General features: G+C 42.5%; 1 protein-coding gene across 1 annotated transcript in view; it reads right to left on the bottom strand.

Annotated features, from left to right (window-relative positions):
- Positions 1-12,850, bottom strand: part of ARHGAP22 (Rho GTPase activating protein 22) — a 45,434-nt gene extending 32,584 nt beyond the window's left edge. Inside the window, exon 1 of the mRNA XM_013958817.2 lies at positions 12,730-12,850. Within this exon, the coding sequence (XP_013814271.1) occupies positions 12,730-12,835 (106 nt within the window). The 5' untranslated portion in view covers positions 12,836-12,850. The remainder of the gene's footprint in view (positions 1-12,729) is intronic.
- Positions 12,851-23,465: the final 10,615 nt, after the last annotated feature.

A 23,465-nucleotide genomic window follows, 5' to 3' on the forward strand; every position in this document is an offset into this window, starting at 1 on the left:
AGTTGCAAGAGAGATGACAAAGAGGATGTAAACTCTTCTCCAAAGAAAGAACATATACATCCTCCGTGAGAGAAAAAGGCAGGAGGAGTACATGCTTGCTCATATGAGCATCACAACCAAAGCAGAAAATGGCAGCTGCTTCACAGTTGCTCCCTGCACATGGTAACTCTGCAGCTGTAAGTATCCTGTGAGAGCAATGTAACATTGTGCTGCATATCTACATACTCCACAATTATCATCTTATCTTCTTATCTGAAGCAACTCTCAATCCATTCCAAAACATTGCGTTAAAAATCATGACTTAGGCTACAAAATATGATGAGACTGAAATAAAAATCACAATGTATATATATATATTATGTATATATACATTGGGTGTGTGTGCATGTGTGTGTGTATATATATATATATTTACTTTGCCTTCTGTGTTTTTAATTTCTAGATCATACTTGGATCCTGCTTTATCTGTTACCACATTTCTTAAAAATGAAATCCAAGATTCTCACATAATCACTGGATTGCAGGGATTGCAGACTCCAGAAGTACACCCGATACTGTAAGACTAGCAATAAAGTCCAGAGTGTTAGCCACACTGCATATAAACTGTCATCAAAATTGCCACCTGGAGATCTCCCCCTGCACATGTGCCAAGGACAGAAGGGGTAATGGAGACTGAACTACCTCTTCCCCCATTGGTCTGAGGTTCTTTAGCTGTAAGGAAGTTTACCACTGTCTGGTCTGCTCTTATTTTCCTAAAAGAGAATGTAGGTTTCTAAAGCTGTTTGTCAAGAAAACCTCACATGAACTTCCTGCTTGGGAGCTGGAGACATTTTCTTCCCTGGTAGCACTGTGTGGAGACGGCTCCTAGCAATGTTTTCATGAGCGAGCACCTCCACAGTTATTCTGCTGCAGGTACCAGAGGATGGAGAAAGTATCCTGCCTCTACATGTCACTACAAGCCTTGAGACTGGCTGGGAAGTTCACTGAAGCTCATACAACCTCTGAAAATCCAGGAATGTTTCAGGCTTGGCATCTAACTCAGGTCAAATTCAGTCTTGAATCTGGCTGCAGCAGACAGGAATGGTGAACCCACATGAACTCAAAGATCCCTCCCCCAACTCTGAACAAACCTGCTGGCTGGTACAGCTCTAGCACGTACGGTTGCAGGTATTTTTAGACACCAGCTTACACATACTATTAGCTAATACACAGATGTACTCAAGAGGATCTGTCTGAGGATGCTCAGATCCAGGAAACTGCTTTGTCTATTTGGAGAGAAAGGGCCTAGTCTCAAAGTCAGAACCAGAGTTGAAGTTCCTTAACTTTCAGGTAAGTTGAGCCTTAAACACACTCATCTCTTAACCCAGGCAAACACAGGCAGCTTGAACATCTCCTTGCATCCATCAAAAGCTGGCAGTGAAATGGCTACAGGTGATCAGTTACAGGACTGAACCCAGCAGGAAAGCCTTCAATAGTAAGCATTCCCCTGTACAGAAAATTTCCCTTCCAGTTTCTCCAAACATCTCAGACAGATCCTCCTCTGAACAAAATGATTTCCCCATATCTTCCTCCTATTCTTGGCTAGGGACTCAGCCTTTACTGGTAAAATGAAGTCCTTCAAGAATAAACAGGCTTCTGCTTACTGACTGATAAACCAGCTCACCCTGGGTGGAAAGGTTAGCAAACAGCAGTGTTCATCTTTGTCTCACAATAGATTCAGCCAAACTTGCGCGTGGTGTTTTTCCCTCTCTCTACAATGTGTCAGGAAAGGAACTGACTGAACAGTACTGTGAATTACCCTGCAGTGGACTCTGCCCAGTTTATGCTCTAAATTGAGATTATAACTGTTTGCTCACAGAGAAAAGATGATAAACAGACCTAAACATCATTTAACCACAGCATTCTGAATCCAGAGCCAAACCCACAGGTTTATTGGTCTATTTCTCTGTAAACAAAGACAAAAAGCATTTGGAGAACAAAACATCAAGAGCACCAAAAAATGCCTTTTAATTTAGCAAGCAGAAATCTGAGCAAACGTGCCCTGGAAAACTTCTTGCTACCCACAGCATAAGAACATATTCTGCAGAACTTTTTATTTACTGACTCTTGTACATGCCTGTCTACATTTAACAGAGACCTTCCACAGACTTGAATGAAGCTGTGTCTGTAGAAAGCATCTGACTGGCAGAACTTCTCCCCCAGGTGTGCTGCATATTGCTTTCCGTACTGCACAGAAAAGTTTTACAAAACTTCTGAGTATTAGTAAATATAAAATAGTTACGACATAGCTTATTTGCCACCAGACCCTCAGCACTAGAGAAGGACTATAACCCAGGCTTGGGTCCAAATGCAAGGATCACGGAGTCTGAATACTGCTGCTGATCCTCGTCTCTGCTGCATACCTGGATTTCTGAGCATCCTGGAACATGGCAAGGCCTATGATCTAGATTCACAACTAAAAGTTAGAGCACAGGATCAAACAAACAGGATCAACATTGAACAGATGGGTTCTTATCCAAATCACCTCCCCCATAAATATCTCTGTCAATCTGTAACCTGCAATTGTAAAACTCACTACTGGGGGAATTGTAAAGGGTTTCACTTTGTTGCTTCCTCAAACTCAACCGATGACGAATAACCTTTAGCTAATTCCCATACACTTACCTTTATCCTCCACTATCTAAATAAAAGTCTCAGTGAAAACAAGTGTAACTTATACCTTTGCCACCCACGAAGCATAAGGTCAGGGTTTAACTTCTAGCAGCAGCTGAACCTGACTGGTTGTGCTTGAAAAAGGGATAGCATTTAGTTCAATTTGTAAAATGAATAGAACATTTCAGTAAATGTGCCAACCTTTCAGGAACATTTCTAGCAGAGGTCAAGGGCTGAATGTTCCCTCCCCCAACTTGCAACTCAGAATGTATGATGAGGAAACTGCAAGGTTGATTGCCTGATGATGGTGGAGAGAAGAGAGGCAACCACGAGGGGTAGAAGAATAACTCTTAGAAAGGAAATAGGAAAAGAGAAGCAGGATGAATTTCTTTATTTTTGGCTCCTAAACAGTTAACACTACAACTTGAAAGGAGCAGGCTACCTTTCCCCTTTAGTAAGCACAGATTGTCATAACATTCATCAAAGGAATAACCCAGAGAAATTAAAATACTTGCCTGCAAGCTGAGAAACACCACAGGAACATGTTTGTCCCATTAATCATACATTGCCAGGACCTGCAGTGAGAACCATCAGTGTTTTAAGCTTGTCAGCTTTCAAACACCAAGCATGAACCTAATGACTACAGGAAAGGCCTCACTGGAAAACCACCAGTGCAGCAGGAGGTGCTGGTCAGACCACGGGCCACAGGTAGTTGGCACCAACAACATAACAAATCCACAGCCATTATTGTCTCTCCATGGCACTTGCTAGCTGAAAGGAAAGGGATGTCAGTCTGCTACTGAGGAAAGCACAAGCCCCACCCATATTTTATCTAAAGCAGGACTGCTCTTAGCAATACAGGGTATATGAAGCTAATAACTCCATCCAGACCTTTTTGTCTGATATCACAGATGGACTTATCTTCTATGAACTCATCTAATCCCATTTTGAACCCATTTATTACTTTGGCTTCCACAACATCTTGTAACAATGAATTTCATAACTTAATTGTGTACTGCATAAAAATCTTTTTTTGCTTGGTTTAAACCTGATGGCTGTGCTCTATTCAATCCTCCTTATATTCGTAATTTTATCCATTGCACCTTCCTGAAATCACCTCTTTCCCAAGACCCTTTTCAAAGTCATTTTTCTGAGTGAAGGACTTGAAGTTGGATAGATTTTAGATCTTAGTTACACAACCTCTGGAATACACAAGCAATTCAGACAGAGCTTGTTTTAGAAATTCTCCTCTGAGCTTGAGAAACCTTTCCCAGTGTATGTTTCATTCAAATTGAAATAGTCCCAGGCAAAGTTTCGGTTGACTAATCAGCATTTCCCAACCAAAAGATATTTCATCAAGCAAATCCCACTAAGAGCTTTACTCCGCTCACCCGCATATGTAAAAAAAGTCACTGCTACTTGTGTTTTTTCTCTATCTGCTACCTGAATGAGCAGAGGCATTGAGAAGGATTCTTGATTAGGTGTCTATGATTTCCCAGCTCTGGATTCCTGCCCTCTGGCACCCAGGACTGCCCAGACAAGAGGCTAGAAATTTATTCACCTAATGTCAAACGGCATTGTCACTCAGAAGCCACTGGAACTAAACTGTTAATGCCAGCTGAAGACATGACATTGCAACTGCAGAATTTATACTGCTGCCTGGAGATTTAGAAACCAGGAGCAGGGGACCTGCCTCTCTCTGACTGCACAAGCCCTGACAGTGCTCCTGTACACAGCACTTCAGGATGCTCTGGACCATTAGGCTGCTGCATGGTCACCACTCAGAGTTGAGCTAAGCTTGGGCACTGGTACTGAATGTCACTTTGAGCCAAGCTTGGGCACTGGTACTGAATGTCACTTTGAGCCTTCAGCCAGCGGCTTAAAGGTGAAACACATGCAAGGAGTGAACTTAAGTGAGATGAAAATTATGAATCCTCCATGGAAGTTGACCAGCTACCCGACTTCTAAAGGTAGGATTTTCAAAAGTCATTGAGGAGCACAGATCCCCACCTTTTGCCCTACACATGCTGTAGTTTTGCTTTGTTGCAAGAACTGCACGTGCTTTCAGAACGAGACTGGACCCAGAGCTCCTTTCAACACTCTGCAGTCTTTCTCATCTCTCCAGACAGGTCAAAGAGGAAACACAGAATCACTGAGGTTGGAAGGCACCTCTGGAGATTGCCTAGTCCAATCCTCCAGCTCAAAGCAGGGTTGACTACAGCAGGTTGCTCAGGGCTGTGTCTAGACAGGTTTTGAATATCTTCAAGGATGGAAACTCCACAACCTCTCTGGGCAACCTGTTCCAGTGCTCAATCACCCTTAAAAAAGATAATTTTTTCTTATGTTTAAACAGCATTTCCTGTATTTCAATTTGTGCCCATTGCCTCTTGTCTTTTCACTGGGCACCACTGAGATGAGTTTGGCTCCATATTCTTTATTCCCTGTCAGGTATTTATACACATTGATAAGACCCCCTGAGCTTTCTCTTCTCCAGGCTAAACAATCCCAGTTCTCTCAGTCTCTCCTCATATGTCAGATGCTCCAACTCCTTCATCATCTTTGTAGCCTTTTGCTGGACTCACTCCGGCATGTCCATGTCCTTCTTGTAGTTGGGAGCCCGGCACTGGACCCAGCACTCCAGATGTGTCTAACCAGTACCGAGTAGAAGAGAAGGATCGCCTCCCTCAACCTGCTGACAGTGCTTTTCCTAATGCAGCCCAGGATGCTGCTGGCCTTCTTAGCTGCAAGAGTGCATTGCTGCTTCACGTCCGCTAGGACCCTGAGGTCCTTTTCTGTGCATGGGGTTATTATTCCCTCATGGGTGTATGACTTTGCATTTGCCTTTGTTGAACTTCATGAGATTCCCATTGGCCCATTTCTGCAGCCTGTAAAGGTCCCTCTGAAGGACAGCACAACCACCTATCAACGACTCCTTGCAGTATAGTCTCAAAACTCGCTGATAGTGCACTCCGTCTCATCATCCAGGTCATTAATGAAATTGTTAAACAGTATTGGCCCCAGTATCAATCCCTGGGGTGTACCACTAGTGACTGGCCTCCAGCTGGACTTCATGCTGCTGATCACAACTCTTTGAGCCTTGCAGTTTAGCCAGTTTCAGTTCCAATTATCTAGTTTGTACTTCATCAGTTTGTCAATGAGGACATTATGGGAAACAGTGTCAAAAGGCTTGCTAAAGTCAGGAAAAACAGTACCTGCTGCTGTCCCCTCATCCACCAAGCTAGTCAGCTCATCGTATAGGCTATCAGGTTGGTCAAGCATGATTTCCCCTTCATAAATCCATGCTGACTACTCCCAATCACCTTCTTGCCCTTAATACACCTGGAAATGATTTCCAGGGTTATTTGCTCCATCACCTTTCCAGGGACAGAGGTGAGGCTGACCAGCCTGTAGTTCCCCAGATCCTCCTTCTTGCTTTTCTTAAAGATAGGAGTGACATTTGCTTTCTTCCAGTCCTCAGGAACTTCCTCCAGTCACCAGGACCTTTCAAAGGTGATCCAGAGTGGCCTCACACACCAGCCAGCTCCCTCAGCACTCATGGATGCATCCCATCAGGTTCCGTGGACTTGTGTACCACCAGCTTCTCTTCATGTTCCCTAACCTGATCCTCCTCTCCTGAGGAGAAGTACTCCTTGCTCTAGACTTTTCCAGTGGGGATTGCTGAAGGCAAGTCTTACCAGTAAAGACTGAGGCAAAGAAGGCATTGAGTAGTACTTCAGCATTTTCTATGTCCTTTGCCATCGAGTTCCTTGCCCCATTCAGCAGGGGATCCACATTTTCCCTGGTCTTCCTTTTGCTGCTGATACATCTGAAGAAGCCTTTCTTATTGCCCTTCACACCCCTCACCAGATTCAACTCCAGGTGGGCTTTAGCTTGTCTAACCTCATCCCCGCATGCTCAGACAGTGTCAATATATTCCTCCCAGCTCATCTGTTTCTGCTTCCACCTCTTGTATGCTTCCTTTTTGTGTCTGAGTTTTGTGAGGAGTTCCATGTTCATCCATGCAGGCCTTCCGTCACCTTTGTTTGATTTTCTGTGCATTGGGATGGACCATTCTTGAGCTTGGAGAAGGTGATCCTCAAAAAACAACCAGCTCTCCTGAACACGTCTTCCCATGAGATTCTTCCAGGCAGAGCCCCAAATAGGCCAAAGTCTGCTCTCCTGAAGGCCAGGGTTGTGATTCTATTTGCCTTGCTGAATGATGCCTTCAGAGCTGCTCTTTTGCATAGTCAACATGATCTAGGGCAAGCTATTTGATTGCCCAATACCTCAGGTTCCTCCTTAAAAAAAAATGAGGACAATAGTCTTTACCTACCTCAAGGCTGCATCATGATAGTAGAATATGTTAGAAGAAGAGCAGTAATGGAGGCCCCAGACATATCTGAGGGAGATAAGTCAGAAGAAAGAACTTATTCAGATCTCAGCAACAGACTTCAAACTTTCTCTGCTGTAAGCAGCCAAGGCAGTAAGACCCACTCAAAACTTTAGTTCTGCTCTGTGCCTCAGTTGCTATATCCAGAAAAGTGTCTGTAACTTCTGTCTGGGTAATCTTTGCCTGGGATGAGGCTAACCAGCACCCTCACAGATGATTGATATCTGCCCCCATCCCAGGCAGATATCTGAAATAATAACCCTCATCTTCTCTCTCTTCCTCTCCCCTTGGTCAGGCCCATCTCCCCGCACCAGACAACACTGAAGAGCAAACACTGATAAGCTGCACCAGGCACCAGCTGTCTCTGCACAGTGATAATGGCACATGTCACACACAGCAGACACCTGGTGTCACTCCCCACACACCTGCAGGAGCCTGCGCAAGGGAAACCTACCCTGTCATCTACTGAAGGGGATCTGCACAGTCCAGGCAGGAATCTCACTTGATACTGCTGCTCTGGGGGAGCCCTCTAACAAGACAGGGACCAGGAACCCCCTCTCTGTCTTCACACTGAACAGATGCCAGAAGCCACCTCCCTAGTCTTTATTACTGTGGTATCTCAACATCCTAAATTCATTAATAGATTCTGTGTTCATAATGGTCTCACTGGGAAATCCCTATCTTACAGGTGGAGAAATTGAGACACAACACAGGTAAAACGACTCACCCTGGGTCACAGGGTTTGTAGCAGATACAGGAATAAAATCCCAGATTCTCAAATCCCAGCATAATATCCTAGCTCCTGAACTGTCCATCATCCTGTTAGACATGCATCTAAGAACAATATATGACCCTTCCAAATAGTCATATTTTGCTCTCATCCAGATGTTATCTAAAAGCCACTTACTAATGTAAAAGAGGGTTCCTAATTAGGCCCATTACCAACAAAGACATAAACCTGGATAGTGAATTACACCACAGAGACTTCCTAGCTCTCCCCTAGTACAAGTCATGGTCTGGACATGGTCCCAGAATGCCAGTAAGGACATTCCCCACACTGTTCTGCTGGCAGAGGTAGAAAGGATCCATGTATCCAGGTTTATCTATATGGAGAAGTAGACTGGAATTAATGACAATAGAGTGGCTTTCCCAGTGGACATTTCTTCCCACCAGTTAAAAAGTGACTATTCCTCCACAGCAGAGAAATCCCTCACAGAGCTCCTCCAGAATAATTACTCCGTCTCAGGGTAAAGCTCTTCTTGTTTGCTTAAAGGATGCACATCCATTGCAACTGCTTCACCTCCCTCCATCACAAGGAACTGATGAAAACTTAGGACAAAGAGGGGGAAGAATTAGGATAAAATAATGGAGAAAAGAAAGGGGCTGTGACATGCATTTCTGGCAGAGGAGCAGGGAACTGCTCTTGGCAAAAACGAATAAGTAAACAGAGGGAAACACAGGCATAGCACAAAAATTTACACAGAATGATTCTGTCTTCATGCAGTGCTGATCAGTAAGAGAGCTATACCTCTCGGCTTTTAAGTCAGGCAGCAAAAACTCAGCTTTGTACCTCGTGACCCAAAATTCAGTTCCAGACACATTATATTTTACGTCTTCTGCAAGACAAAAAATGAAGGTACCAATTACCAATTGAGAGGTAAACAGATGGCAAGGGGTGACCTAAAAGTAGCTACATTTCTTTGGACTGGAAGTGCAGCACCTCTGCACACTTACAGAAGGGGTAATGACCCCCTTCCCCTACTACCACCACACCAACTACTTTTACACATCCACCTTGGGAGGATGCAGGCAGTCTCACTCTCACCCAAGCTCACGGCCAGGAGTCCTATGCTTGAAGCACTGTGGCACTGCTACAAGAACACCGTATTAAAGAGCTGCCACAGAACAGCATGACTGTAGGGCACAAAGGGATGCTCCAGATAAAAAGAAGGGCTTTCTTGGTAGTAGAGAAGAAAGGCAAGGTGCTAATTCTAAATGTGTGTGTGTAATTCTAGATGCGTTTGTCAGCCTGGGTGTGCTTAGACCCACTGTGTAAGGGCTCTGCCTCAGTTTTGTAGGTATAAATAAAGAAAAATTCTATGAGCTTCAGTGTTGTAAACTCAGCAAAGTTTGTCCCTTGTGGAGTCAGGAAAGATCAGAGGGAACAGCTTTAATCACCCTCCATCAGAATGTGCTGCAAAACACACTTTTATCAAGCCATTGTAAGAAGCTATTCCTAAAGACAAAATCAAAACATATAGCTTACTTTCAACTCTCTGCTCTGAATGAGATGGACTAGACTCAAGAATTCAGGAACCTGAAACTCAGGGAAACTTGTTAAAAATCATATTCTCCATAAACAAGACATCTCTTCTTCAAAAGACTAGGAACCCCTGGATTTTATTTTAAGGCCACATTTGAAGTGTATTTCAAAGCATACATTCCATATGGCTTTTAAGCCTAAATGTGTCTCTTATTAATGATTTGGGATCTTCAGCAGTGTTGGGGAGTTTTCCGTTTCATTTTAAGAAGCCTTTGCTGTTCACCTTTAAGCATAGTTCATGTGCCCGCATCAACACGTAAGAAGATACCCTCAGCCTTTTTGATTTATAAGTTTCTTCAACACATCAGCAAAGATTAAAGTGTGGCTAAACCTCCCCTTTTATCTTGGCATAATTCATTTTTACATCATATCAACCTTCTCCAGGGCTGGATATTTACATATTAATAATGAAGCCTGCTTTTTAATTCCTCCCCCTCCCCCATTCCTTTAGCTTCGTATATTAAAAAGTGTCGATAGATAAGACTTGGCTCTCAAATTAGCAGTGCTAGCAGAGTTCAAATTATTCAATTAAAACACAGACAGCTATGTTTACAGTCCTCCCACATTTGAGCTAAGCTGGGATTTCATACACAAAGAAATTGCTCTGCTCTGATGTTAATGGAGGAGGAGTAGGTTTGATCACTTCCCCAAACCTGCTAAAATCATCTAGAAACAAAGGTTTGAAAGTCTTAACTATTTCTTAGTGATTGAGATTCCTATAAATACTTGGTGAAGTGAAAGTAGACTCAGGATGCAGTTTCATGGTTCTTTTAAGCCGGTTTAAGTGAGGGCTGCAATTAGAAGGAACAAGTGAGCTCTTCTCCACCCCATCATCTCTCTCCACCCCATCACTTCTCCTCCACCCCATCATCTCTCCCCAGTGTCCTTGTTGTGCTGGAACTGTTGTCCTGCAGCTGCATGGTTAGCTGTGCCAGGAAGCCAATCCATCTAAAAATATATATTTTTTTTAATGTCAGTTTTCTGCCAGATCATTTCCTACTGCACAGCTGCATAATCAGCAGTATTAGCAGAATGAAACATGGTGGGGACACATGATTGCAAGGTGGGGAAAGACTACTCCTTCTGACAGCAGCTAGCACTTTAGTCAACTCATAGTAGCCATGAAACCATAGCATAAGAATCTGTTTACATAGCTTTGACTGCAGAGCAGAGCAGATATAGCTACGCTAGCTTTAGACTGGTGTATTTGAGTATTAGGGCAGAGAGCTCAGGCCAGGCCCAGGATGTACCTATGTTCTTGAGTAGTTTTTATCCACAGATAGATAAAGCAGAAGAAGGAAAAAACCTCAATATACAATTGCAATTCTTTCCAGCTCTGCAAATTGCAATGATTCTCTCCTACAGGGCTTAAGCCAGCTCTCATCAACATCAGTAGCAGTCTTTACACTGACATCAACAGGAATTGGATCAAGCCTGCAGCAACTGAATACAGCAATGAACAGCAGCTGCCCTATTTCCCTCTACATTGCTGTGCTCCCATGCTCTCATAATTTTATTCTCTGCTTTTTGATATTTCATACAGTTCTTAGAGCTTCAGTTCCTGGAATCAAATGATTCCAATAAGAATATCTGCCCTCATTTAAAAGGAAAATCAAAAATTTCCCCTCAGCTTTGCAAAGAAGGTTAGAGAAAAAGAGCAGATTAATTTGCACAATACTGCCCCCATAAAGAAACAAAAAAATAAAAAGAAATCCATCTCTGGTTTTATGTCATTTTCATTTTTTTGTTTTTAAAAATGTTAGGATTGTTAATTATTTAATTTCCTAATAGTTTAAAAAAAAAGATGTTTGGTCTGGAGCTACTCTAAGAGATTGACAAAAAAACATGAACAAATTTTTGCACTGATACCAGCAGCACTGACAACATCATGCCCTGAAGAAGGAGGCTGTTGCTGAAACTTGTACCACTTGCAGTCACTGAATGTCTCCTTTTTCCTCACAGCATATATTTGATGCACACAGCAAAGTTGTAAAACACACTATAAGGGCTGCTGTAAGTGATTATAGAAGTACTAATTTCTGCAGGAGGAACTTCAGGGTCCTGCACTGGGCTCAGCATATAAAAGACCCTCCACTGTAGACTGTACTTCAGAGGGAAAGCAAAACATGCACATACTCATGTTTGAGGAGAAATCATGATAGATCAGTTTCCACTAATGAAAAGGGCTTGTTTTGCACATAATACAACAGCACTTCATGGGACCTCTTAGAATCAGGTACAAGCTGCCTTTTCTCTATACACCCTTTCCGCTAAGTGAAAGAAGGGCCTAGGAAAAAATGACATCATCAGTGGAGATTGTATCTTCTCCAGACAAACCAAGAACTGCTACCAGAGACTCAAAATCACAAGAGTCACTTAAAAGAAAAAAACAAGATAAAAGATACTAATAAACATTGGGTTTCCTTAGTGACCTTGCGGTGTTCCAGTCTCTCCAACTGCATTAAGGTTACTTTTTTTTTTTTCCTAGACCCAGGAAAAACAGTAACTTCATTTCAGCAAAAATAACAGTGTTACCTAACCCTTATTTGGCACTTTTTATCTGCACCTCCCAAAAGAGGTTGATATCATTATCTGCATGTAATGGCATGAACTCTAACAGTAGCACACAAGCCACTCAAAGGGTCCAGGGTCCAGTACAAAGCCAGGAGTTGCAGCCACCAGCAGCATACCCAGCAGAAAACATCTGTGAACTCCTGCTCTATGCCTAACTGTAAAAACACTTCCTATCTAATCTACTGACTTGAGAATTTGAAGACTCTAGTATAACATCAATATTGGGAGTCTGAATTTTTTGTTTGTTTTAAATACAGGAATTGTCAACAGCTGTATTCTTACAGGTGTTCACTCAGCCTGACCCTGTTGTTCTTCTTCAGACAATACACTCACTGATGCCAAGTCTCTCCCCAAATGGGCCCAAAAGAGCCAGATGAGAAGTGTTGCCTCTGGCTGTATGGAAGTTAAAGATGGGCATCTGCCTGTGAGGCAGAAAACAGAAAACTGGACACACTCCTTTATTTCCACAGGGATAAGAAAGACTCACAGAACAGATAAAAAATAGCTGTAAAACACTGAGGACTAGCAATAGTGCAATGTTAGAAATCACCACCCTCTTCTGACTGTGAGTCAGTTGTACAGTCTGGATGTGCCCTCCCCTCCCATTCCCCTCCATCCCTGGCAGAAAAAGCAATCCAAAATCCCTGTCTGTAAAACACTCCAGACAACCAAGAGCTTATCTAGGCATCTCAATGATTTTACAGTGTTACATATATCCTAGTATCACAAGAATATGTTTTACCTTGAGGCAAATGTTTTAATTTATGTGCATGTGAGCTATTTGCAATACCTCCACCAAATGGAGCCCATATAACCCGTCGGATGGCTTTCACCCAATCTTCCATTTCATTCTGGGAATTAGCCATGAGCAGGAAAGCTTCATGATTGACAGGCATCTTTTCACGGTCCCCTGCACCACCTGAAAGACAGAACACAAATCTCTTAGCATCTAGCTCAGAAGAGAGCAACTGATTTTTAAAACCACCAAAAGTCTGGATCAAAATCATCAAATGATCATTTTAATTGAGCATTTTTATACCTGCTTCCTACTGATGTGCTGCAGCATCCACAAAGCACAGGCAGATAGAGGAACAAAGCTAATGTAAAAAACACATGGTTCGAATACAGGAATCAGGAGACATTGTGCCTGTTGTCCTACCAATAAACAAAGGGAGAGCACAGGCTGTAAGACCCTGCAGGAGGAGCTCTAAAAAAATTTCACATACCTGTGCTGAGGTAAGGAGAGGTTATTTCCCAAAAGAAAGGGGCAAGGGAACTGTGAGATACTTTAGAACTTGAGATGCAGAAGTCTCAAGCTCATGTATTTTCCCCAACCCCCTGGGAATTTCTAGTCTCAAGATGGAAAGAGAGATCCATTCTGATTTTGGATCCAAGCCAGGAGCAATATTTTGAAGAGGAGTTAAGACTTGGGGGTATAAACCTGACTCTCCCACTTGAAATAAAAACTTTAGGAGCCATTAATGTTGGTGGGCAATACCACAGGAAAGCATTAACCAGAATATCAGATGCGCTCAAGCTGCCCTATACATCTGTCATTTATGGATGCTCCAAGACTTGCAACACCTGAACCCTTCTATTTCCATTTTCTTTTTAGCTCAGCACTCCAGTCAGTTTAAACCTTCCCCTCATTCCTCATTTTACGTCCCAAAGCTGGATACAACTTAACAAGGACTACTGAAGCACATAATAGCTTTATTGGAGCAGTCTCTGTAAAGAGGCTACAGACTCCATCCAACACAGCAGCTGCATCACTAGCAGCCTGGAGCTTCTCCATCACCATGGAAACCGCCTTTGACTTTGCCATGGAGATAATGTCTTCGTTGTTGTGTCACTGTCATTTCCGGGCTGACATGGTTTTTAGTATCTATTGGACAAGTGAGAGCTGCCAATCTGTGCTGAGCAGCTGAGATTGCTTGTTCATGGAGTTCAGAGATAAGAGCAAGACACTGGTATGTGGTGGTTTCTAGGGAACTGACTGAATGTACACAGACTGTGCGCCTCCTAAATCCTAGTTAATCCAGGGAAAGCAGCAAGCCAAGGAAGTACTTGTTCTTGCTATCAGTTGTTTCCTGGCTTAGACACACTCATGGATCATGCTCTGTTTTGCAAAGCAAAAGGGGTAAAATGAGATTCGGCTGGAAGGATTTTGTGGCTCTCTGAGAAGCAATTTACTGAACCGAGAAACTGAAGCAAACCTTTAGTAACAAACAGAGACAACGGGCCTGGGCCTAGGCATGCCTCATGAGAAACAAAAGCCAGGGCCTTCCTTCCCCACATGTATCCCAATTCTGATTCTTTCTTCATATCATCCTCCCAGCCAGTCTTCCATTTTGCATTTACCGAACGATTTACATCCCATACGACATATGAAATAGAACAGCTGCAAGAGGCAGGCACCAAATGCCAAGCTCTGGTATGCACAACCCCAGACATAGGAGCAGAGGGCAACCTGGACCTGTGGTTTTGCTCTGGATACTCTAACAGGCCTTGATTGGCTACCATGTCGCTGCATTACCAAACCCAAAGGCTCCACAACCTCATTTCTTCATCTATTCCCACTCTCCCTCTTTCTGTCCACAAAGCCCAAGTTCATGGGAGGCCTTTCTCCAGGGTCTCTCTCCAATTCTGCTCTCAAGAATCTGTTTTTATCCCACTTTCCAATAGGCCTGGTTAAATGACAGAGTTTTAGTGATCTCAGTGCTGCAGTGAAATGAGATAGGCAGAAAGGCAGCTGAGCACCAGGCCTCAAAGGAGTCGGCTCACCCCATAATTGACACTCATTTTATTTCAGTCTCTAGGTAGTACTACATTGGCCCCTCTCACCTCAGGCAGACATGCATCCTTCCGGCTGACCATCAGCTATCCCCTTGGTTCCCTTCACAGCATTAAAGCCTTATTACTGCTACCAACAATGGTTGTGGTTATCTTCAACACAGCAGATAGAAATCTTACAGCTAGGACATTCATAGCTGCCAACTGACTAACTTTACTTTGATATGTCCCAGTCTTGCAAAATGAGCTGTCTTGCTTTACTCCAGTGTATGAGAGCTTCCCCGCACACAAATACATGTGCACGTGTGCAGTATGCCCCTACAGCCATTGAAGTTTTGGGGATTTGGGGAAAAGAAGTTAGAGGCTCAGCAACCTGAAGCTCTAGCTTGAGCCTAGGATGCAGGCATTCAAATAAATCAGTGCTCCATCATACTCTACTGCAAGGACATACTTTATCCTTCATGTACAGCACTGTGAGAGTAGGAAATCACAGCATGGGAAACTCCTGTCACAGACTACTTCTTTTAGCAACATACTCAACCTCAAGGTGAAAGCAGACTTCACCAGGCCTAATTCTTCTACCTTACCTTGCAGACCTATTGCCATGCCCCTCCACAACAAAACACCTTACAGGAGATATGATGGCAAGAAAGAGTTTTTTCACAGCCCCTAGCACACCTCAGAGACAAGGGCTCAGGACCTGACTTATCAGTACCATCTTTACCAGAGAGATGGCCTGAACTTCAGCTAGTTCTTCAAAGGAATGAAACAGTTTGACAAAAAAACATGTGCTGTATGAGTCTCACTGCCAGCAAACAACTGAGCTCAGTCAGGATACAACACAGACCCTGTTCTTAAATTTAAGGGACTCAACTGAGGTCTCGCCCACCCCAGGTATGAAGGACAAGAAGAGAGCAGAGTCTTAGCTTAGAATGAATTACTGAGTGCAAATTTGGTCAGAACAGCTGAACTAAGCCATGCAAAGAGTGCCATAGAAAGTGTAATAAGCAGAGAAGGATCAAGGATTCTTCTGACTGAACTTAACAGAAGTGGTAACTTGATGAACAGAAGTGGTGCCTCAGCATCTTCCCATTGAATCATTGTCCCACAGGGACCTAACTACAACTCCCCTTCCCCTAAGATGTTACTTTGGACCAGCCAGTAGCCTTCTCAACCTTCTTGGGCCTTTTTCATGCAAAGGTCTAGGGAAAAATATTTATATTTTTATTAGTCAGTAAAAAGTGAAAACTAAAAAGAAACAGGATGGGAAAAAATTCCTGTACATATTGCAGAACCTAGGCCTGAGACTCTGCCAAAAACTACACATGCAGCTCCTCTGTGGTTGGCTCTCCCCCACTGATACTTTAAATAGGAGCAAGGTCATGATCCTAACAAGCTGCCTGTGGGATAGACAGTACTGACTAGTCACATGAGTACAAGCAAATACTACTCCACGCATGGACACTAGCTTAGAAAACAGAACACGCTTCAGAACTGCTTTTTAAAGAAAGCCACATATGTTAACGTGGGATGAAAATGCAGTAGCAGAGCAGGTAGACCCACCTATAACCAATTTTTTCTTCTATGACATTTTAACCATGTTCCTTTCCCCACACTGCTGGCACCTTTCGCTGCATCCTTGAGGCAACAAGCAGAACTAGAGAGTTACCTAAAGGGCAGAGTTCAGACTTGTCTCTTTACGTTGTTGTAACAGTCAACAGATTTTGAGAGTCTCAGCATTCACAAGAACTAGAAACAGCTAAATTCAAACCCTCAGATCTTCTTAAATAAACAAACAAAAACTCCCCATATTCTTTAGAAGTCCAGAATTTAACCTAAAATTCACAAATCCTTTCTTTTCTGAGCCCAGACCCAAAACAGGACCTCCTTCTGGGATTCAGATTTGAGTTGGCAACTGCAAACACTGTATGAATTCAAACACACTGGTCTTTAGCAACTGGAAAATCATTTTAAACCTCTCTGCCTGGAAATATTTAGATACAGAACTTTAGTTTTGCCTATCATAGCAGTATGAAGTTTGCTTTCAAATGCTGCAGTCAGACTTCATTTCTGCCACTAACAGAGCTCAAGCCCATGCTATCATAGCTGTTAGACTCCAGCCCTAAAGTACACAGGCGCTACTTCTACTGTGTAAATCAAACAGGGCTCTGGCTACTCAGCACCATGGCAGAGGAAGAAACACTCTGCTAAGCATTTTAAACACAGACAAGGGCTTTCCATGCCTTGAACAGAACCTCTCACACATCTTTAATCAAGCTCCTGTACAAACAAGACTGGTCCTCAGAGACCGTCACTGCTCAGCTCAGGACTGCCAAGGGCAGACATTCCAGCCCTTCTGCTCAGAGTTACTTCCAGCTCTAGACTGGAGAAAAAATAAAACCATTTGCAAACACAGAGTGCAAGCACCTCAACGTATGTGGGGGAAGCAGGGGCCTTAACTTTGGGGAAGAACAATCCAACAGCTTCAGCATTGACCTATGGCTTGGGGTTCCCCTGCGTTCAATCGCCTGCTCTGCTGCAGACTTCCAGCATGTCGTTGTATAAGATGCACTAGATTCTGTCCCTAACTGTAAAACACATCAGCAGCACTATTTGTTTCCTTCGCAGGTGTACAGAAACAGCAAACACTTTCAAAATTGTGAAATGTGACAGCAACCACACAAGTACATAGAGTAAGCGTGAAGGCCTGGAAGGATTCAGGGACTTGTTCTGCTATTGCCCACCACCAAAAGAGCTGCAGATCCCAGCAGACATCGGTGCTTTGCCAGCCCTGCCTCTAGGTACCTTTGTAAAGCACTTTATATGCACTGATAGATCTCTTTGCCTCAAGGAAACAGAATAGCTCCAGACTGCTAGCTCCAGAGCACAAATGCTTTCTCTTCTAGGCCCAGACTGGTTTAAGCTGGCAGTGATGCTGTTATAAGCTGTTTGCTCAAGTGGCTCATGTAACTGCATTGCAGATGGCCTTGGAGCCATCTGCTGCTGTCGTCTGTATGGCATTTACCTCAGAGTAACATGCCACCTCCTAATCCTTAATAATCATCATCTTTCCAGGCTCCGTCCCAAAACGGAGAAGAACAAACATTGAAAGACTGGGACAAGCAACTTGCCCATGGTCAGATGGGGCACTGCAATAGCAACAGAAATTAAAATCCACACCAAAAAACCCTGTTTACTGAACAATCCTTCCTTTTAGAACCATCTTAGTCTGGTATGTGTTTACTGGAAAGTGCAAAACACATGGCTGCCAATATGCCATATTTAACTGCCCTGCCCTGTGTTCCTGTTCAAAGAACCTGTAACAGCAGACCAGTTGCATCTGTCTCTTTCTAAAACTTTTTCCAAAGAGGAAACTTCGGAATTGTTCTTTTGCCTAGAACTTCATTCACACAAGCATGACCTTCATCAAAGGATGACATTTGCAGAGCCAAGCTTCAGATCCCCTCTCTTTGTGTGAAGATGAGGGAGCAGGACTGGACTGGTCTTCCTGCTAGGAGATGTTCCTGTCCCATTACACATAAAGGGAGGAATTTCTTTATTCTCAAATAAAGTTGCTGTCAGGTTCTGCTGAAGGTTGGCAGCTTCCTTTTAGTTCAGGTTTGCCTTCCTCTATAATACATACACACATGAACATGCAAATAGGATTAAGTATGTTCATACATGAAATACATGTTCAGTACAACAGGCTGAATAATATTTGAATTGATTTAAGAGATTCTGTGTTTTTCGAATCATCCTGCCCCCCCCCCAAGTAAGTTTGCCTTTCCCCCCTTTCTTACACAGTTCTGCTTACTGATTTGCTTGTGTATCATCAGTATAGTGGGAGTACTGAAAATTTAAACCATTACAAATGCTTGCATATAAGTGTGTATGCACATGTGTATATATCTAACTGTTTTTACTGCTTTGGTGTGGATGGCAGTGTGCAGTTTTCAGTAAGGATGAAATTGTTAGCCATGCACATGCTGTTATGGTGTGTGGAGAAATGAATGGCAGTTCCAAGGCTGCATTATCAAAGGGGTGCCTGATGGGCAATGCTATGGCCCAAATGACGTATTTGCCCTCAGTACTAAAGCAAGTAGTGACAGGAAGCCTTTGATTGCAGACAAGCAGCAACAAAGATCTTGACAAATGAACAAAAACTAGCATCCACAGCTGAAAAGAACAATCGCAATGATTCATCTTCCGTGACCTCCTCTTTATGGTTCTCTTAAAGGTGAGCATCAGATTTGGAGATCTAAGATCTCACTGCTAATGAAAGAAGGCAAAAAATGAGCTGAAGGAATTCTGTGAAGATTAAGGGCAGCTATATTAGGGGAATCTTCTTCTGTAAAGCAAAAAAAAAAAAGTCTCAATCTTTGGATTACTAAAAGACACAAAAGACATAATAGTGAGCAAGCAAAAGGTCACTGAGAGCACTTGGAATAGTTACTTGAAACCTAACTCAATTCCTTAATCACTGCCTTTGATTCCAGCTCATGCTGAACCTCTGTCCTGAGCCCTCTTTGCCTTCTCCCTCAAAAAGTTTCCAAGAGCATGATTGCTAAAAATAGACCCAGTCTATCATATCTGAATCTTGTGTCAACCTACCACCTAAAGCATGCAGTTTGACTTGGGTACACCCAATAACTCTACCTCTTTCCTGCTATTTTTTCTGGATGATCCTTTAACAGAAGGGAAAGATGGCTGGGAATAGGAACCTGACCTTGAAATGCTCCATTTAGGCTACTTCAGAACACAAAAAGCAGTAAGAAAAATCTGAAGAGCCAAGGAATGGGGGATAAAAATAGGGAAAACTGACAAGAACTATGGGGATATGATCTGTAAAGAATCAAGTGGTAGAGTAAACAGCGATGTGTGCTTGCAATGATTAAATACACACATACACACACACATTTTATATATATATATATATATATATATATATATATATATAAATAAAAGTCTGGAAGTTGAGAGTCAGTTCGTGATCACATTCAAAAAAGCTTACAAAATAAAGAAAAATTAAGGTTTGGGAATTTAGTATTACACAGAGAGCAAATAAAAGAAATGAGTTTTGGATCAAAGTCATTTTATTCTGTTTCAGTTCCTATGGTCAGTGTAATGCCACTTTTTCCTAAAGAAACATGCTCCCTTGCAGGTGAAGGGTGTTTTATTTCCACAGTTTGTAATTAGTCTGAGGAGTTTCTCATATTCAGCTTTCATTTGGTTGTTGCAGTGAGGAAAGTGAAATTTTAAATACCTTTTATTGTACAGGATAAGTCCAGCTCATAAATTGACACGGTTCGTGTTTTCTTAAGACAGAATTTACAGCTGTACACTAGATTCTCATTGACTTTTCAGTCAAATATAAATGCCTCATTCCCTTGAACACTTTTAAACTGAGCAGGTTTAGTGATAATTACAAATAGAAGATGATCAAATTTTCAACTAACAGTCCTTGAAGGGGATTTTCAGGAGTCCTTAACTGATTTCAGATCCCAGATTTTAGACCTTATCCCAGAGGATGATGCAAAGGCAGGCCAACAGGCTAAAGCCTCTGCTATCTATAAACTAATCCAAAGGCTCTGATCTGCTCTCTTCCCACTACACACACACAAACACACACACCTTCTGTGGTTTCAGATGCCATAAACTGCTTTAAAGAAGCACCAAAGAGCTTAAACCTCAGAACTCTGGTTTCATATACAAAAAGTTTGACAAGACTTAACATGAACAGAGGCACAGCTTTTCTTGTACTGATACAGAGACTACAGAAAACCCTTAAAAACATAAGACTGGCACTGCATTTCAGTTGTCAGGATGAAGTGTATAGTTATCAAAACTACATGATATTAAAGAAGATTTCATTTATTCTTTTATATATAAAATTTGTAGCAGGTTAGCTTGACTTTTTTTTTTTTTTTTTTTTTTTTTTTAACTTCTGTCTGAAGATGCCTATCTTGGTATATGTTTGACCAGCATTGCTCTAGACTTACCTATTACTCAAAAAAGTAAACTGAAAAGCTTGTTAATCCTACGGATCACTTCAAATAAACCAAAACCTTGATAGTGAACAAGTTCATATTCCAGATCTGTCACACACTATAAATTGACCTCACACTCTAGGAACCACAGCAAACAAAATAAAAGGAAGGGAGAAAGACAATTTCAAGTGCTCTTAAAGTAAGAGCAAGTAGCACTGTGCACAAATGCCACCTTAAATCCCTGCTTATAAATTGTTCTCTCGATTACTTGGCACTTTGCAATGTTTAAGTTTACCTAAGCTGAAATTTTTCATGTTCTTTATCTGCCTCAGGCTGAACTGTGAGAAGTTTCAGTAAAAAAGGTTCAGCCATTTTTAAGTTACACCTCTGGCATTAAAAACCCATTTGTTGTAATTGCATTCAAATGCTCTCATGCCTTCTTGTTTTCAAGGACTTGAAACTTCACAGAGTAAACTATTATGCTGCCAGTGATGTGCTGCTCACTGTGGTCGTGAAGTACAGCTTTATCTTGGCTAAGCTGAATGCACAACTATGGGAAGGCCATCTCTACTGCAGCAGCCCAATCTTCAGAGTTGGGTTGGGCCCAGACATAATGTGCAGCCACTAAGCAGATTAATTTTTCAAGGACATAGCATCTCCCTTGCACCAACACAGCTCAGGCTACATTCTCCCCAGCTCATGCCCACAATTAATTTGCTCCATGAAAGAAGCACCCATTAACTAAGGTCGTGCTGCCTCCCTCACTAAAGAGGTTTCAGGACCCTATGAAACATACCCCCAGCTGTGTATAGGATCCCTATAGACAAGCTGCATTGTCACTACTCTGGAATTTCTTTGTATCAGCTTCTGCTAACTGGCAGCAAGGGAGGAAATGTCTCTGACATGGTGACAGCTTGTTTAGGAAGCCAGCAGACCCCATTTCAAATGGAAACTGAGTAACAATAATTAACTTGAGGAGCAACTGCTAAAACAGCAATTGCTGGGAGCTGCATGACAGCACTTTGCCTCTGCTGTGACTTGTGTGTTTCATCCTGAGTGTGAATGCTAAAGTACTTATATTCCAATTATCTCCAAGGATGCTTCAGGGGGTTGGAATGTCAAATCAGCAACAGTTTGCTCAAGTCAATTAAACCCTTGTGGCTCTTGACTCAAATAATGTTTCTTGATAGGGGATAGGGGATTACTGTAGAGCAAACATATTCACTTCAAAATCTCAGTCATGACAGAAATGGCACCATGATGCAACAGCTTCTTCTCTGGTGGAGCTCTCAGTGTGTTCCTAAGGCAATACCTGCTGATGAAGCAGGCTAATTTAAGGTATGCTGTTGCCTCTTGAAAAACAAGCAGCCACTGCTGACACTAACATTGTTTTGCTTGCCAAGTGACAGATATCTGCCACCTTGGCACCAGCTTCTTACTGGAAGAAGAACGTTCCTGCTGGAGAAGAATCTGAAGGTGTTGGGAGTCTAGGGATATTTGTGGTCCAGCTTCTTCCATTTGCACAAGCTTGAGCTCCAGAGCCAAGGTGCATGCAAACACAGCACACAAACTCCTCCTTTCAAAATCTGTCCAACACAGGCCATTAGCTCCTGGGGAGCAGTTCATCTTATGCAGTATCTTTCTCAGAGTGATAAAAAGACAACTTCTGTCCCTCTCTGCAGATGCTCCCCCAAGCCATCTCTTCCCTTCACAGGGGGAAACAAACAAAAACAAAAAACAAACAAAAAAACCCATTCTGCAACAAAACCTGAAGTCTCTGGTGGTGATCAGGAGCAGGGATGACAAGTGGGAGAAAGGAAAAGTTGCACAGCCTTTTCCCTAGCGTGTTACACAGACTGCCTAGCACCAACAGGAGGCTGCTTTCCCTTATCCTTCTCTTTTCTTCTTTTCCAGGAAACCAACCCTTGCATTCTTTCTCCAATTTATTTCAAATCTAAAGAGTTAGAACAAGCTCAGCCTATAAGAGCTATGAAGTGTACAACTGCTTGCACTAAGCAAAGCTCCTGATCATTTCACTGTTCTCTGATCTGGACTGGAAGGAAATGAAATTTTCTCAGCCCAATAGAAACCACACACTCACACGGAGGTGATCCCACAAGCGGAACGTGTGCCTGCCCCTGCAAGGCACATTGCAGGAGGCACATCTAAAATAAGGCAACTATGAATTTGAGGGTACAAAAAAAATTACAAGGTTATGTACAAAAGACTCATAAAACAGTGGCACATCTGTGCAAAGCAGGCCATACAGCTCAGTGAGATTCTCCAAAGTGACAAGCATTAGACACTTCTGAGGAATGTATCAAATTATATACTCCAATTGTGGTTGTGTTTACCTGCTACTATAAGAGAAGAAATTTCTTCCTGACCCCAGATGATGATCTTTCATGCTTTGAAATATCTGAATGAAAATGACTGGATGATTTTTATGCATTATCATGCAATCACAAGCAATTTTCTAACTCATAAATATTTCTTCAATTCTTTAACACTGAAGACAAGAGTGGAGTGAGATCTTAAATCCTGAAGAGAAATTAGTCACCACAACATCAGAATGCCAAAATCTGATCTGTTTTTGTTTGACAAATCCATGCTGGAAATATACAGCTTACACATTCTTCTGGGAGCGCTGTTGCGCTCACATTTTTCAAAACGCTCATTGGTAGGAGTGGAGTGGTTCTCATGCCTTCTACATAAGTCTCACTGCAACTATTTTTTACTCCTTCTT

This window comes from Apteryx mantelli, chromosome 7, assembly GCF_036417845.1.
Source record: "Apteryx mantelli isolate bAptMan1 chromosome 7, bAptMan1.hap1, whole genome shotgun sequence".
NCBI classification, from domain to species: Eukaryota; Metazoa; Chordata; class Aves; order Apterygiformes; family Apterygidae; genus Apteryx; species Apteryx mantelli.